At 39.5% G+C, this 18671-nt stretch overlaps 1 protein-coding gene across 1 annotated transcript in view; it reads left to right on the top strand.

The window, feature by feature from the left end:
- hcn2b (hyperpolarization activated cyclic nucleotide-gated potassium channel 2b) overlaps window positions 1–18671 on the top strand; it is a gene marked incomplete at both ends in the record, with an annotated part of 44512 nt that overhangs the window by 7698 nt on the left and 18143 nt on the right. Inside the window, one exon of the mRNA XM_079244815.1 lies at window positions 8872–9090. Coding sequence (XP_079100941.1) covers window positions 8872–9090 — 219 coding nt within the window. The remainder of the gene's footprint in view (window positions 1–8871; window positions 9091–18671) is intronic.

Genomic DNA, 18671 nt, shown 5'->3' with positions numbered 1-18671 from the left:
TAAGAGACCCTTCTGACTCCTTATTATCCCATCCCACAACATCCCTGCACCACCACCTTGCTTAAACATGGTGGCCATCCACCAAGCATCAACAACTTCATCCATCTGGATCATCCACTGCAAACAAAAACCAGTTTTCTGCTCATCAGTTCCTTTTTAACAGCTGCCTTCTTGATACGGTGGATATACTTGACAGAAACTTTCTTTGATAAATCTTTATCTGAACAAACCTCTGAATTGTGCGCATATTCTTTTTTTAACAGTTTGATGTATATGTTTTTGGGGTTTTTTTTCAGTTGTCCAATGTTTTCCTACTTTTTACAAGGCATTGCAGTATTTCATGCTTTTAATGTGCAGAATCCTCCTTTTCCCCTGTGGTATACTGAAACTGTGACACGTGTTATGATGTGGAACAACCTTAATCAACCTTTTGTGATGCAAAAGTTGCAACATCTTCTTCATTTCAGCCATCCCATTTTTCCCACAAGCTGTTCAATGTCTCCAGTAAACCATGAACCACTAATGTGGACACAAATACAGAGGAAAAACAGAAACTCACAGAGAACTTCTTCCTCTGTTGTGGATCCAAACACTTCCATCTAATCGGACTTGTCACCCTGCGCTGGAGATAACAGATTGAAAGTTGATGACTGACATGGCTGGAGGCGCAGAGCAATCAGAAGATATGAGCAGGGTAAACTGTACGCGTGCACGGCCTGTCACTCAGTACGTTCTACTTTCACACGTTGTTATAAAACACTGCACAAACAGGAAGATTACTTTAATCAGGCAGCGTTGGTTGTGTTTAATCTCTTCATATGGACACTCTGAGGAGTTAATACTGCTTGCAATTTATATTCAGTACTTTGGAAATAAATCTTGGGGTGTAGACCCCTTATTGAGCAGAAAGGTGATGATTAGTCAGGGATAAGTTTCGTGAGAGCAGTTGCTCAAATGAGAAGCAGGTAACTAAGGAGAACAACACGAAACACACTAACAGGGTAAATAGATTAACAAGGAAGAGTCTACATCGATGTTCGAGGCTGACTGTAGGAGCAACGTGCTGTAAATGACGGAGGTAAGGAGATGTAATTGGTATCAGTGGGGAGTGACACAGCTTCCTAATTGACATCAAGATAATCTGCAATAGAAACCGGCTCTTAACTGCGACTAGAGCCAGAACGTGTCGACTGCTGCTTATTTCTGTGATCAGAAACCTCGCCCGATGGAATAGTTTTGTTTTTTCTTCTTTTTTTAATGTAAGAAAATGCAGCAGACAGGATCATTCCCCCTTTTGCAAGATGCAGGCTGTTCCCACAGCCGCCTGACTCTGCCATTGCAGAGGAAGCTTTCACATGCTGAGAGGCAACCTTCTAATTTTGGCACATAGATTTGTGACAACCAGGCCCCTGAAAAACGCAGAGTTCTACAGAACGCTGGTGTTTAGGTGTGTCTACGTTGGCGTGAGAGATCTCCAGATGGATCTCTCTTCCACTGACTCTCTAAGGGACACCATTGTTGCTTCTCTCTCAATTTTTCTCCTTTTGTTGTCCAATCTCTGCTCATCCATCCTTTCCCTCCTTCCCTGTCTCTCTTTACTCACACACTAACAATCATGTGTGTCTTCCCCTCAATCTGTGGAAGCCAAGAGGAAACCCATTGCTATGCCAGCTATGTACAGTGTGTCTCCTTTGGCTCGATTGAAGTAAACATCAGTGATACCGCCAACTCTGATGCAAACAGAAATAAGCTGTACCAGTTTAGATGGAACTTTCCTCCACTATGCACCAGCTCATAGTTCTCAGACACACTTCACAGTGGCAAACCAGAGGTAGTGACAGTTTCTCGCTTGCATTGAACTCCAGCATTGTTTTTGTGCTGATGTAGCTGATCTCCAGTATGACAGAAAGGTCAGCTTCTGTAACAAACTGGGACATTTGTATGGCGAATGTTAATTACCGCTAAAGGGTATAAATTCTTCTCTTTGCTGCCTCCTCCTTTACTCCTTTTGTCCTGTTTCTTCCCTTCATGAACATCCAGTTTTCTCCTCAGTGCCTCAGAGCAAGGCATTCTTTGTGCCCACGTGCCTTTTTTTAAATTTTTTTTTTTTTTTTATAAAACTCATTGTCACAATGTCAGTGAGCCGCCATGGAGGCGTGGCCACCCAGTGCACGGTGTCGCTGCCACATAATGAAGGTCAGGTCCTATTTAGAGTTGCTTTAAATAAGAGACGCAGCGTTAAATGATCCTTGTCCTCGTGCTTCGCTTCAGAGATAACAAACGCCTCTCTGCACCGGACAGTTACTGGAATCCATCTTACTTTACTTCTGATGAAGTAAAGTAAGATGGGAGCTAGAAGAAGCATGTGTTGTCTTCGTGCATCCAGAAGGAACTCCTGCATGTTGTGTGACTGGGACTCTTCATTACTTCTGTTTTTCCTGTAATGTATTCGTGTCTGCATTTTAACAATTAAAAAAAACCAAAACAAACAAAAACCAAAACCTTGACTCGCAAAAGATAAAAACCACATCAGACACTGGTGTCTGCCGTAAACTGGATAATCTGGCTGGATCATCACTGTGTTACGTAAATGACTGATATGTGGATGATGACAGGTGGTCCTGTCCCATCTTCCTCAGCCTGACTGGCTGTTAGATCAATGACAATAATGTTGGTCCTCTTTCTTTTTCCCTCTCCGCTCCAGCCTCCACTGCTTTTCTGAGCTTTTTATTCACACTGAAAGGGGAAGTGTTACTGTTGAAATGTTAAAAAGGAAACATTCATGTTGGAAGAGTTATTAAGGACGTCACCTATTTATTCATTTAAATACTGAAGTGATCTGAGAGACAGGCAGACCTGTCATAGCACATGACAATAATGTGTGTGTGGAGGTGTTGATGTGTATGTGTGTGAGTGACAACTGCTTTGGTGATTTGACACCCAGCCACAGATCTAATTTAGTAAGGACCTCAATAAACTGCCTACTACGGTTTCTTTGTGAAGGAGAAAAACATGATGTGATATGAGGTATGTACGTTGCACTGCAGCCTGGTAGTTTGTAAAACTTTACTTAAATAGAAGGGGCCCTCAGAAATGCCTTAAAATGACTGAAAACAACCCAACTTTGAAAAGAAATGTCTTATGTTTACTATCTTTACAATCCCAATTCCAAAAAGAGTTAGGATGTAAAATGCAAATAAATAATGTAATGATTTGTCATGTGTTGCTACCAACAGAACAAAAACAATATATTGTTTATTGAAACTTTTTTTTTTTACCACTTTATGTAAAAATGAGCTCATTTTGATTTGATTGCATCAACACATCTAAAAAAAACTATTTGATTTATTTAGATGGGTAATAAGGTAGATTTTACCATTCCAAAGATAGTAGGAGTTCACAGTACTCATGTATGGGTTGGAGGGGGTCCAGAGGGGTGAGTGTGACAAGGTGTATGTGTGCATCTGTGAATGAGTGTTTACATCATGTATCAGAGTCTGTGACTGATATTAAAAACTGTGTCAAAAATGACCCAAACACTTTCTTTGCACCTGAATAATGTAACGCTTTCATGGAAATATGAATGAAAAATAAAGTTTCTCTTTTTCTTATGTTTGGATCTTTTAAAGAGTCAAAACTTTGCATTCAGAAAACAACATCTAAAGAGTTTTCTCTGCGGTAAAAAAAAAAAAAAAAAGCTTCGGATCATTCTTAACCTAAAGATAAAAGGTGGATTAAAGTGGTCTGAGGCAAAGTGGAAAAGTGTTCTGCGGTCAGATTAATCAGAAACATTGTGTCCTGTGGACATCAGCTTCTTTATCTAAATGAATTATAGGCGCATCCCAACTTATTTATTTATTTATTTTTTACTTTTGTTGACTGCTATTTGACTTTAAACTTTGATGCTTTTAGCCAAATTGAACTATATTAACTTTAAAGTAGCTATATTTCAAATAAAGTACAATAAGTCAAGCAGACTGTACAGCAAATGCATATTGCAGAAAATTAAAAGCTCTCATTTGAGCTTATTTTTATTTTGCTAGGTCAAGTTATATGGAAAAAAAAAAATAGCCTCACAGGCTGATTGGAGCTGCAGTCTTTGTGGGACACATTGCCCCTGTGCAACCAGCCCCATTTTTAGAAGAAAAGTTGTCAAGTTGTGCAGAGAATGTGTATTTTTTGGTGAGAAGTATCAGGTTTTTTGTACCCATCTTCAAATTCTCCTATAAAATGTGAATAGAGCCATTATGATGTGAGACATGCTTACAGGTAGTCATATGCTGTCATGTCAGGTTAAAAGCAGCTCAGACAGTGAAAACTGAAGGCTGCTGGACTAAATGGGTTGACCAACGCATCATGATTTGAAATTCAAATGAGACCATTTTTTTCTCTTGTCGTTAGTGCAACAGAGTTAGCCTGCCCAGTTCTTGGCATTATACCAGTAGAATAGCTGTGCTGAACCTGAGTCAGATTTCCACAGTTTACCAACTGCATGTTTGCAGCAGTTAATTACCAGCTGGGTCCCAGTTAGCAGGCCAGTGCCTCAGATCCTCCAGCAAACATAGACTCACTGTTTGGACTGAACCTGTTTCTTTAGCTTTTGCACAGCTGAATGGACAGCCGTGAATTGGAGACGTCATGTTGGCAGCAGATAAATATGAATAACATTTTGTATGTCTGAACTAAGGTGATGGTCAGTTAGTTAAATTTTTGTGTAATGAGATATTTTCACTTTAAAGTTTTTAAATTTCCAGTCATGTTTCTGTTGGTGGTGAATAATTTTTGTCAGGGCAGTAATGGAAGTACATGTAGAGCTGTACTTCCTCCATGATAGTTCTTCTGTAAAGTTCTGCATTTCAGACCTCTGGATTTAATAATGTCAACCTTTGCCTTGTCCATTTATTTATTTATTGTAAGCTTTGTTCTTGGTCAGATGCAAGAAGCCTGTTGCTGGTCTGAAACTTCCTGTTTCATGATGGAGGAAGCTGATGTGCTGCCAGGCCTTTTAAAGCTGGAAGTGTTTTCTTGTATTTTTTTTCCCTGATTTGAGACTTGAGGAAATGCTGTTGTGCAAGTCTGTAGCCAGTTCTTATAAAAAACCATTTATAGTTCTGTAAACAGATTTTTTGCAGATATTATATGTTTCCCAGGCAATAAACCACAATGCTTTTGTGTCCTACTTCTCACTTATCTGACCAAAATATCAGCAGTCTTTTGTGCATCCACTGACTGGATTTTGGGAGAACATTTGCCAAGTAAACCAATTTATTTCATTCTCGACGGTAACCTATAACCAGGGATAATCTCTAGCGTAATAAGTTGAAGATGGCGACTGAGTAAGCCATCTCTTGCTAGAATGCTAGAGCTGTAACTGTGAGGCAGGATGTCCATTTTTCCACCTTCCCAGACTGTTAAATTCCTCATTTTTTTGCAACATGCCATCTTGATAATCTGACTTTAGAAGCATTAAACTTTAAATATATTTTTCCTGGATTTTGTTTCACCCTTCAATATTCTGTCAAACCATCCTGTAACCTTTGACCTCATGTCAGAAAGACAGAAAGCTGAGAAAATATGTTTTAGTTTCAGGTCTGTGCCACATGTAGGTTCCTTCTTTTGCTGCCTTTAAAGCCAGATGTCCCCCAATTAGGGCAGGCTGTAAGCCAGGGGTGCCCAGCTCCGGTCCTCGGAGGTCACAGTCCTGCAGTTTTCCATGTATCCCTGCTCCAACACCTGACTCAAACTAATCAGTCATTGTGCAGAACTTTATTGGCTGTTGAATCAATTTAATGGAAGCCAGGTGTGTTGGATCAGAGATACATCGAAAACCTGCAGGGCAGCGGCCCTCGAGGACCGGCTTTGGGCACGCCTGCTGTAAGCGGATGACCAAAATGTGCTAAAAAGGTCATTTTGGAGACTTCACCTGAACTGTCTGTTCTAAAATATCTCCAACTTTAATCCCTTTTCCCTGATAAAAGATGGTCTTTGCAGGAATAATGTTCACACACTGTATTATGATTTCATAGAGCTTTACAGCTACAGCTGCATCATTCCAAAGAGATTTTAAATGCCCACTCTGAAAGTTAGATTTTTTTCTTTAGGCACGTCTGAAATGTTTTCATTCATGTGTTTCATCTTCTCTTCTTCTTCACCAGTAACGCATTACTAATATATTAACTGATGATTCAGAAAGTACTTAAATAAACTTTATGGTTGGAAAAATGTTTGCTCATTTCATTATTCAATTTTCCAGGAGAAGTCGAAAAAATTGTTGCTCAAATAGATTATTATTTTCTTTCACTGCAGGTTATTTACCTAAGTATAGTAATAAGATTAAATATTTCAAGTAACCAATATATTTGTGCCCTTATGGTAAATTTGTAAATACAACAGCCATAATGCAAAATCATCTAGTTACTTACTTAACTTACACACTCAAAGCTACACGGAGAAGTTGGAACTAAGGAATCTGAATCAGAGTAAAATTAAACTTTCTAGTCACAGTTTTTAATGACATTAGGTCATTTCAGCAAATGCCACGTGATCTTGCAGCTTTTAGTTTGAACAAAAAATACTAATAGGAATCTGCTGTTTTGAAATAAATACAACACAGCTCTCATCTTTTTTTTAATGCAAGTTTACATGTTAAAATTGAAAATGTTTGTCCATTTGCGGTTCATCAAACAAGGCTTTCAGAGAGGGGCTCTGCGCTGGTTTACAGACATTCAAGATGACACACACACACACACACACACACACACATCATGGGACACGTACGCTCACAGACACACACACATAATGTAAACCTGCCGGTGTGCTAGCACGCACGTACGCTCACTCTTCTATAATTACGCCATCATGCATCACCGATGTCCCAAACTCCCCTTGTGTTCTTCCCTAAATGTATTATGTACAATTAGCTATCATCTGTGCAGCTCAGTGAAGAACGATAGCAAATAAAATGAACACAAGAGCTAATTTCATTTGTTTCCTCTGCCCTCCCCTCTACCTTCACATAGGGTGGTATCTCTGTAGAATTAGTTTATTGTGTTACTATGAAGCTTGTAATTTCCAATAGTAAGAGACAGCTGTGCACTGAGTCACTTCTAATCAGCTATTACCTCAAAATTCAGCACATGATCAGAGTGTGTTATCTCTTTCCCACAGGGTTTTCCTGTTCGGGGTGTTTTTGCCAAAATGTGAAGCTTTTATCCTTTGAAACTGAGCATAACTCTAAAGCAAAATTGCTAAACAGCCATAAAAATGTTTAAAATGCCACCAAAATGCTCTAGTCAGGGAAAGTACATGTAATCTCTGCAGCTGTGAGTTCCAGTAGAAAAGCTCGGACAAACAATGCTGCATGATGCATGTCATGCGTTTCTCTGAAAATCGTGGTAGAAAGCAGAGACTTTCCAGCAACACAGGCCTTGACGTCAACATCACGTTTCTCAGAAAACGAGGGGGGAAGTGAGCTGATTTATTCCCGTTGGCTTTCACAGCCGCGAAGGCCGACTCTGAGGGTAATACGTCTTCGACCTGTAGATGAATTATACTGTCACCTCCTGTATGTGTGCAGACAGTAAATGGGGAAAAAAAATGCGCTGGCATGCAACAGAGATTTACTGTAATCACATCTTATAGACGTCATAACATCACGCAACTGTGGTGGATGGCCGTTTTATCCCCCACAGACAAGCTGGGTAGCCTACAACTCTTGGTTTTATGATCAGCATCTACTCAGCAGTAGTCTTTTGACTGCAGCTGTAGTTTTCTTTGTGTGGTCCACTACAGATCCCAGTGAAGTAACGCCCACTGAAATATTCTACATCTGTCTGTGTGTGCTTAAATTTCCACAATCCTGACAGTAGCTCCACATTTAATATAGTTATTGGTGGCTTCAGAGTCATGATGATACTAAGGCGAGGACAGCATTGCAATAGCAATAGGAGATATGATGATAGTTCTTACTATCTCAAATGTTTAGACTTTTTGTGTCTTAAACGATGCAAATAAAAATCCAGCTTCTCTCCTAAAACCCATCCAAACAACTAATTCAGCTGACGGCTCCAAACTGAAACCAACCTTTGTCTTGCAGCGCTTGAAGTTGGAGCCAAGCTAACAGAGAGTGACAGCACGACTGAGTTTCTGGTTATTCTGGTGCTTGAAACTAAGCGCCTGTGAAGCCTCATACCCGTTCTTTGCAGTGCCCCAAATCGCTTTCCTAAACATTCATTTCCAAACATCTGATGGTAACCCTCCTCACCGCATTTGCATGTCAAATTAAATGCAAATAATCCTGGAAAAAATACAAATCAGTAAAGAGTCGACGTAATCACTCTGAGAGGAATGAGGGGTTTTGGAGGTAACGCTCATGTGCACAGGCACAGTAGCACACTGTGGCAGGATGTTACCCACAGCTGTTTCAAGGAGGGGACACGAGGTGCGGTTGTGCCTGTGGAGAGCTTTCTAATGAATCCAACATGGGAGAATTAGGCTTGACTGAGTATGCGAGCACCAATCAAAGGCAGAGTGAAGCAGGCAGATGTACAGGCTCCTCATTAACTGCTCTCCTTTTCCTCTTCTCCTTCTGCTCGGCCAAGACAGGGTGAGGCTGCTCGGTGATGATGATTAGTACCTCCACTAAACCTTAAACACTCAGCAGACACAGGGTTGCAGACTTGATCTTAAGACTTCTCAGTCCTTAATTTCACTTCTATATTTTCGCTCTAATTAATCAGATAATAATTCTAATATGAAACATACAATAAAAAAAACTAACAAACTAATCAAGGAGACCTTGAGTTTCCATTTTTCTCTTTATTTCTAACCCCTTTATATTCTGTTCTGTCATTCTTCTATCTTCCCCTGCAGAACGACTCATGGAGTGAGCTCTACTCCTTTGCCCTCTTTAAGGCTATGAGCCACATGCTGTGCATTGGATATGGCAGACAAGCCCCAGAGAGCATGTCGGACATCTGGCTGACCATGCTCAGTATGATCGTAGGAGCCACCTGCTATGCCATGTTTATTGGCCACGCAACCGCACTTATCCAGTCTCTGGACTCATCCAGGCGCCAGTACCAGGAAAAGGTAAGGATCTGGTTCATGCTTTGTTCTTCTGCCTTATATACTGTCTGGAGAACAATTATAGAAGTCTGGAGAACAATTAAACATGATAAGAGATGACCAAACTGCCCACATGTTAGATGTTTACCGCTACAGCATCATTCCAAAAGGATATTCATATTAATTTATCCTTCAACATGTTTGTTTGTCAGAAATTTTAACAAATCTCCGAAGTGTTCCCTTTAATATGACTCCAGAAGTATTAAACTAGACCTTCTGGTTTTAGAAAAATACTCATTTCATTATGAGTCTGCAGATTGTAGGCAGAGGCCAGAAATGTAGGTACAGGGCTCTGAGGGTTGACACAAACAGTGGAAGCTTTCCTAAAGGTTTCCACACAACATCGTAAAACCCATTTAACTCGAGAACTAGTGATCACATTACACAACAGCAAAACTTTCAAAAGCCCAAACCACGCATGTAAAGCTGCTCAGAAACAGTTAGCAGTAAAGTTAAATAGACGAGGAGCCACGGGGATTGGTGAACAGAAGCTTGAAGACTCCAACTGGTAGAGCAAGGGAGGATAGGCAAGCCATGAAGCTCCTCATACCGAACCAACGCAGCCAGAATGGCAAATCACCAGTCTGTGATCACACTCGTAATCTGAACACACAATAATAAAACACATCGATTTGGCCTGGGGCCAGAACACCCTGCAACAATCGTGCACGTTTAACAATTAGACAGCAAGAACATAATGAGACATACAATAATATTTCTTTTTGTAGAAAAATAAAAACCCATCAAACTGTCATTTTTCAGTATTTTCCTTTCACTTTTTGTTTTCCTGCCTGCAGTTTCCTGATGTGCATGGCACTTATTTTTTCCAGCAGCAGCTGTTTTTATGAGGAAAGAGTTGTGATAAATCCATAAAAGCAATAAACTTTATTATTCATTTATTCATTATCCGTAGCGCTTTGTCAGATTAAGGGTCGCGGGGGAGCTGGAGCCTATCCCAGCCGTATGGTGAGAGGCAGGGTACGCCCTGGACAGGACGCCAGCCCATCGCAGATAAACTTTATTAAAGAAAAGGATTAGCACCATCTTGCTAGCTCGGATAGCAAACAGAGATGTCTCATTGTCAGAGTTTCACTGGTAAAACTGGTTAAACAAAAATAAACAACCTGACAATAAGAATATAATGTGGATTCATTGCATATAAACAGGGAAGGAATAACACATTTGATCCAAACACTCTTTGACAGGAACAGCATCTGCTCCATTGGTTCGATATTCATGACTACAGCTCGCTGAGCCCTGGCACGTCTGCTGTCTTTGTACAACAGCGGATCAAAGCTCTCCTGTCTGATGGCCAGGGAGGGGAACATGCTCCTGCTTTATAACTCCATGTTGTCGTCGGTGATCTGTGGCTTGTTAGATTCCTTAGATCCTGGGTGATGTGGAGACGTTTCCCGTTGTATACCTGCATGAAGGCACACATCAGAGTAATTACTCCTGCTTGGATGTTTGGTTTAAGCTCCTGGCCAATGTTAAGAGGAGAGGATGTTTACATTTTACTATTCCTGCATAGTAATGACCTGGTTCTCTTTACTGCCTTTCCTTTGGTTGGTAGATTGGGGGTGGGGGGGGGTTGTGTGATGCTTCCATGGTTTTATGTAAAGACTGACAGTCACGTGACAGCAGTGGCCTTTCAGTTGAAATGAATCTGCTTTGTGTTCAGTATGTACCAGATTGAAAAGCATGTCACTGTAAATACAGCAGGGCATGGACAAACTGTCAGTGGATCTGGAGTACATCATATATAATCATACAGCAAACTGAACTCTGTACTGTATAAACATAACACAGGCTTCATCTTCACCTTCCTGGTGTTGGCTGAAGTCAACATCCGTTTCATTGAAACTTAACAAAAAGAGACATTTCTAATCAAAATGTCTCCTATAAGGAATATTTTTATAGGAGATATATAGGAGATATTATAGGATATTATAGGAGATATGATCAGAGATATTATAGGATATTATAGGAGATATTATCAGAGATATTATAGGAGATATTATAGGATATTAAAGGATATTATAGGAGATATTATCAGAGATATTATAGGAGATATTATCTCCATATAGGAGATATTTTTTTAATAAAAATATAAGGAGAACCTGAAGCCTTTGCTGGGAACTTCTGCCTTTCAGTCGGAGACCTTTCCTTCTGAAAGGAATCTGAGCACCATCTTTCTAATCCACCTCTAAAAATGTGCATTGTACACAATTACTTTTTGATCTTGCCAACTGTTAACCTTGCAATGCTTCCTCATGCATTTTTCAAATCTATTTTCACTCTCTAAAGTTTCTTTTCTTTTGATCACATCCTCTACTTTTCATCCTCATTGTGTTTTTATTCTTCTCTCATTTGTATTTCATTACTTCATCCTTTGCCCTGCTACTTTCTTGTAGTGAATTTTCTCAACTATATTTGGTCAAATCTTGCTGTTAAACTTTGTGATCTGTGTTGTGCCTTTCATCTCTGCAAAGGAGATTTTGTTGTGATTCAGACAGTTTGTGTCCGTTAGCAGGCAAATCACAAACCCATTTTTGTTTTTTTTGTGGGGGGGGTACTTCGCTTTACGTTGCTGCAGAAGGTTCCTCTACTTTTGCAGAACCTCTGAGATTTTTGCTTCAACAGACTTCACATCATTTCAACTTTTCTTAAAGCTCTTCTTTAGCGTCATTGTTTGAACCTAGGACAGAAAAGCTGCCACACAATTGTGCTGTAATTGGTTTCCACTTGAGCTCTTTGACATATTTTCTGTAAGTCTAGGAAGTCTCTCTGCAGTGGGCACAGTTTTGCTTTTAATAGAGACTCGGGAGAAACATTGAAAGGAAATATAAAGCATGGTGGGAGGGGGTGGCGGGGGGTGTTGCTTGCTCCATCCTGGAGTCTGTTTTATGTCAGTTACATGTCGCTGTAACAGCGCTGTGATGTTTGCAGCAACCACTTCCTGTCATCTGTCTTGTTTTCCATCCTTCTGTGATGCACAACAGTGAAATAATGAACAGAGATACAATATCCTGCTGCGAGGCTAAACCGAGAAAACTTATCCAGCATCCCACTGATCCCCAGCGCATGATGACTGTTTGTTCATCATTACCCACTGCACTGAGCCGTGCACTGAGGTCCACAAACAACTTCCGCCACCAGACTGGAAATTGAGCTATGGGTTGGAACTGGCCTCACTGCCAAAACACACCATTTGCTTGTGATAGTCTAAATGTTAGCAACAGAATGGGCTTGCGTTGACTTAATGCAGAGTAAACTGTTAGCATAACATCTGTGTTAAGACAGAAATGTCAAAATAGCTACAGCACTTAGCATCTTCTGTTTACACGAGTAAAGACAGAGGTGGCTGTTAGCTGCAGGTTTGAGTCGGGCTGTCCTTGCTGGAACTCTTCTGCTTCATCTGAGTCGAAATGTGCTGGTTCGCTGCTTGTGTTCAGCAGATGTGCGGACAAGAATATAAATAGAAACCGTAACTATAAGAGGAATGTTAATGAGATGCACTGGTGAGCAGTGATTCCTAACCTTTTCAGTTTTATTTATATCCCTGTCAGACTGAGTCAACAGCCTCGTTGACTGCTGCACCTATTATATGCAACTATTAGCTTTAACTGAATCATCTGTTTTATTGCCACTATTATGTAATTAGTGCTTTAAATTGATTTACTTTCTGATTCTTAAATGATCCTCTCCAGTTCTCATCTTTTATTAGGCCTACTTATCTTTAAAGCATTCACTACTTTTAGCTAGTTGTCTCTGCTAACTTCGTTGCCAGTTTTCATGCACGTTCTGGTGCAAACATTACAACTTACTCAGGTTGATGTGAGTAATGGTGTTTTCTACATTTAAGGTCACAAAATTTAACGGCCTTGATGCTAACAAACATAATTCAGAATATCTACAGAAACAAAGAAAAAACAAACTATTGTTTTATGGGGTATTGGCAGTTGGATCGGTCCAGCATTTGCAACGATGTTGGCTCTGCATCTATCATCAAGAAAAAAGACTTAAGTCATACCTACCTAAGGACCTACTTTCACCTATGGACCTTGTTAGAGATGGGTGCTTAAATTACAATCGTTGCTAAACGTAATTGGCCTGGACATTTGGTGAGAATGCCTCCTGATTTGACACATCACACCAAGAGGAGAACCATGGTAAGACCAGGCTACGCTGATTTTGTTATGGCTTTTAATAAGTAGGATTTATATGTCAAAGGTAGGATGAGCTGGGAGAAGTGGCCATAGAGAGGGAATTCTGGCCTTCTCTGCTTAAGCTAATGCCCCTACAACCAAACTGGATGGATGGATGGACGTGTTATGAACAGATAATTAAACTCGCATGATAACAGAGGCAAGTACAACCCAATTCAAAATGTATTGTGGACAATCATTAATTAATATTTAGTTGTAATTTAGTTTACAACAATGCTCTGATGGGAGACGGACTGTGGAACCAAAAACAAGCGAGTAACATGAAAAGATGTAAAGCAGGCTTTAAAACCATGTTGCAAGTTGTCATGACAAACTTGGCTGAAAAGGGTTTTGGTTGCTCTTACACTACTGGGCAATGCACCATCTGCTAACGGACACCGTGCATCAGCGATTATGTAACTGTACTCCCACTTTTACTTTCCCCTCAAGAGCCATGGAGCAGTGATGTCCAAATAGCTGTGAGAGGAATGACATGTGACCCCCTGGGGTCTTTAGTGGTGAACACTGATGCACTTGGCACATCAAGCTGTTGACTTGACAGACTCTTCATTGAAGCTTGGCTTGCACTAAATTTCATCAGTTAACTTAATCATCAAAAACTGGACACATGTGATATACTCCTGTGATATACAGAACACAAAGCAGGGTCGTTTCATACAGTTTTTTTTTAAGCTTTGTGCCACATCATTTCTTATCTTGGAGCCAGTACAGTGTGTGTACCACTATCATAATATCATAGAGGTGTAAACCTTTAGCTTTAATAAAAGGTTCAGTAATGATGATACGATGTGAGTGGTTTAACAAGAAATCTTCCAGCTATTTTTTCATACACGTATTTCGATAACTGACCGATAAGCTGCTGTGGTCTGTTTCCTTACTGGTGTGACAGTTTAAGGGCATGAAGTATCTGAAGTTGATTACAACTGATGAGAAAACTAACACCAAAAAGCTTTGAGGACTACTAAAAGATATCTAAAATGAGTCATCGAGCAGTTCACTTTGTGTTTCAGAAGAACCTGTTCACAACATCCAGGCTACAATCCAGATGTCAATGCTTTCTGCATTGATATCTGAATATCAGAGAGATGGTACTTAAATGAAAATGTCTGAATGAAAACCTGGAAAAATTGAGGCTGAATTGTATTTTACCAGAATGATTGAAAATAAATAAAAAGAGGGTGCAGGTGGGCTCATCTATCACATCCTACACTAACAATCAAATTGTGATTCACAGTACATACTTATACAAAATACACTGAATAAGCAGAACAGCAGCCTCTTAAGGTAAAGAAAATGTTTGTTTTTAATCTTTTACTGATAGTTTCTGGGACCTTTTGCATCAAAACTGATATTGTACACAATCCGACACTTGTTTTCTGCCCCCTGGTGGATAAATTCTATACTACAAGTAGAAAGGCATTTGGAGAGCGCAGACCTCCGCCAAGCATATTGGGACTAACACCCAACATAACTTCAAAGTGATCCAGAATCCAGGATCTCTTCCGGATTTCCACCAAAATGCAATCCTTTGTTCCTTGTGAGACCCCCAACATATCCTGAAAATTAAATCGAAATCCATCAATAACTTTTTGAGTAATGTTGCTAACAGACAAGCAAACAAACAAACTCCGGCGAAAACATAACCTCCTTGGCGGTGGTAATTAAAAGACCAAGTAAAGAAAGTACGCAGACATACGTAAACAAAATATTGGACCCTCATGTCCACCAAGCGGCATAGAAACAAACAGCACCTCTACTGAAAGCACACATCCCACAGATTCCACACATACCAGTTTAATGTCGCTATGACCAAGATTCACTCTACCAGAGTCAAAAGATGGCTGAATTTATGCATTACGTTTAAAAAAACACATATTCTGTCTTACCTTTGCTGTTTTGCCTCCAAATCTTTAATCCACTGACATAAAACTGCATTCAGTAAAGCAACTACGTTTCCCACTGTGCTTTGGGAGCAGTTAGGCGGACAAAATCACAATTTTGTGCCCGGTAACATCAGTTTGATTGGACGACAACAGGTGACAGTCATTCAACGTCACAAACATTTCCTGCTTTGTTGATGGTGATTGGTCACATTTATGTAAACATGATGACATCAGCGTTATTCTACCATATCACACAATTAGAAAGAGGGGTCAGTCATACTGATTGGCCAATCATAGCCAAAGTTACGCACATTACGCACACGCCCACTGCATACAATGATGTGGTAGTCAGTGGCGCGGCGTCTGCTTTGTAGTTTTTATTTAAAAACCAGAATCCAGGATCTCTTTCAGATCTCCACCAAAAATTTCATTATTTGTTCCTCGTGACACCTCCAACATATCCCCAAGATTTCATCAAAATCCATCCATAACTTTTTGAGTAAGGTTGCTAAAAGACAGACAAACAAACACTGACGAAAACATAACCTACTTTGCGGAGGTAATAATTTAGCATTTCGCAACTACAAAAACGTTTTTTTGTTTGTTTTTTTTTTTTTTTGTTTGTTTTTTTTTTTCACCGTTTGTTAAAGAGCCTAATAAATATTTGAAATATGAGTATTTTCTCCTTAATTTTACTTGTGACAAGCTTTAAAGAGATAAATGTCCATGTCAAGAACCTGAACCTCAACTGAACTGTTCATACTGAAGAAACTGATGTGTGTGCAGAATCATAACCAAACATCTGGCTATCAAACTTTGTTTGTTGGAAAATCTACTCATTCAAAAGTGAATGTATAAACTTAGCAAGGCACCTCTGTGAAATTAGGAGAATTACATGCATTTTCTGCTTTCTGCTTCAGATGTTTCAGATTGCCTATAATAATAATAATAATAAAAAACTTTATTTGTGTCTGTGAACACAAGATTACAGAAGCTAAAAGCAGTATTTCAAGATTAACAGCTACCTATCTTATTTGCTCAAGAAAAACCACAGTTTTTCTAGGGACATGTTTTTAAAGTGAAAAAAAAAGCAAACAGATATTGTGCATGTTATAACTTACTAATATAGATTCTGACCATTTACTGCTGGTACCAGGTAAATTGGGTGCAAGACACTCATTTTCCAAATGACTTGGTGACCTTGGTATCACATAAAAATCAACTCTGTGATCTCAAAATACTGAAATAAAGACTGCTGGCAGTGTGCAACCCTCAGTTAAACTCCTTTAAAACACAAACATTTGTCAACATATGAAAATTAATTGTTTTCATTTTCTATATATTCAATGCATTTTTAATATTGCCATTACTGTGTATTTATAAATCCTGACACCTTCATGTTCCAGAGGACTTTTTTTTTAAAGTTGGAGACCATGTGGGGGGTGGGGGGCATGCATGCTGTGAGATTTCAGTGAACTGTGAAATGGTAAGCGGGCCTGCTGGGTTTTCACAGCAGTCTCATGCTGCGTTCCAGGTAACTGCAAATTACGTCACACCTGAGTTCACAGTGGTCCAGTTACAAGTGGAAAAAAAAACCTAGTAAGATTTGCTCACCGATAAGGCCACCTTCTGTCAAAAATACTCGTTAAACATAACTTTTTATTACACATAAAATATGCACTGATAAATGCAAAAAAAAGTCTGACTGACTTTAATGAGACATAAACACACATAACTATTATTTTAACATTTCATTTCTGCAACTTTCATCACTTTTTTTAATGCAGAAAGCAGCCATGGTGTACTTTGAGCTTACAGTTGTGGGGATGTTCTGACTTTATAAGTACAAAGTCTGACTTTGTTGCAGAACCAAAAAGATATTTTATTCTTTTGAGAAGCATAAATTACATTACTATCTCGCTAACTTCCAGTCCATTCAGACTCACTTTTTGCTGTTTACTTACTGTTTTAATTACAAGGTTTAAACTTGAATCACACAATCCATATGACACAAGGTCAACTCTTAATTTTATCCGATGCCATTTTAACATCATCAACAGACACACGTCCTGGCCAAGCAGTTTATAATGTGTCACTGCGCTGGACAGCCAGTAAGCTAACGGACTCTGACGTCTCAGGACCTCACAGACACACAGATCTAAGATTTATTACATCCTTATCCATGATGCTCAAAACATGGTCCATTAATAAGAGCGCCAATTCAATTTCTCCTTTCCTTCTGTGGCAGCTTACAGTGACAGCCATGCATCATGCTTGCAATCCACCAACTAGGGGTTTTATGTCCGATAAAAAAAGAAAGAAGAAAAAAGCCTCTTTGCTACTCCAGCCTTCCATTAAGCCCGCAGATGGAGAGGGACAGATTTAATTTTACAAATGTAATGCATTTATTAGTTTTACCAGAGAACAGGAAGTTTCATAAGATGATGCTGCATTATTAGTAAGTTTCATCCAATGAGCTCAACGTCGTACGGACATATCTGCTTTTTGCTGAGACTCAAAAGCCACAAATAAAAAATAAAAAAAAGATTCACAATTTCTTTTTACACTTGGGGTGTTTAATGGTAAACTTTCCAAATAGATGTGTCTTAAGCTGCAAATATTGACTTGCTGACAGATTTTAAAGGTTTTTTTTAAAAGGTTACCGAGAGTGAATGCAAGTAATTGACACTGGCCATCTCTCGCACCTTTCTACTGTTTGTCTTCTCACCACTTCGTGTGTAATTCTAATGTATCACTTCTAATCATTGTCCTCACAATAAGCATCTACATACTATAGTTGAGTAATTAGCATTTATTTTTAACATGAGGTCATGTAAGTCTCTTTCTCAGCCCTCTGGCTATGAGTGACACGGACACTAATCTGAGTCTAATGCTGAAGAAAGTCAATAGAGCTCAGCCTCTTCACCAAACACCAGCCACCGAGGGAGCGAGACAGAGATGTCATTCCAGTTTAATTGAGACTGTCACACTCTGAATCCCGAGGCAGGAAACACTTAATAGGAGCCTCCTGGTTTATCCCCATGCTTGACTGAATGAGCCAGACACTCTGGAAGTTGGCCTCATCTTTATCGTTACTGACACATGGCAAAAGCAGAGGACTTTGTCAAGTTTCACTGAGTTTATGGATCACACTGCCACCATGGCAACCATGCAGACTAACCACTGAGGTCCAACTCATGGACACACGTAACTTAAAATATCAAAACTTTGGGAACAAAAGTGTTACAGAGTTCAGTACATTTGCTGGCATCTGCCACAATCTTTTTGCAACTCAGTACCCCTTGTAAAATATTCTTTCCGCAAAGTACCCCCTAAACACTGCAAAGTATTTTTGGTTAAGAAAACACATGAAATACAGCATTTAGTCAATTCATTCATTCATTGAACTGCTTAATCCAGTTCAGGGTTGTGG

The sequence above is a fragment of the Telmatherina bonti genome, assembly GCF_933228915.1.
Source record: "Telmatherina bonti genome assembly, chromosome: 8".
Taxonomy (NCBI): Eukaryota; Metazoa; Chordata; class Actinopteri; order Atheriniformes; family Telmatherinidae; genus Telmatherina; species Telmatherina bonti.
Note: the sequence above shows the minus strand (reverse complement) of the source record. Positions and strands in the feature narration are given on the sequence as shown.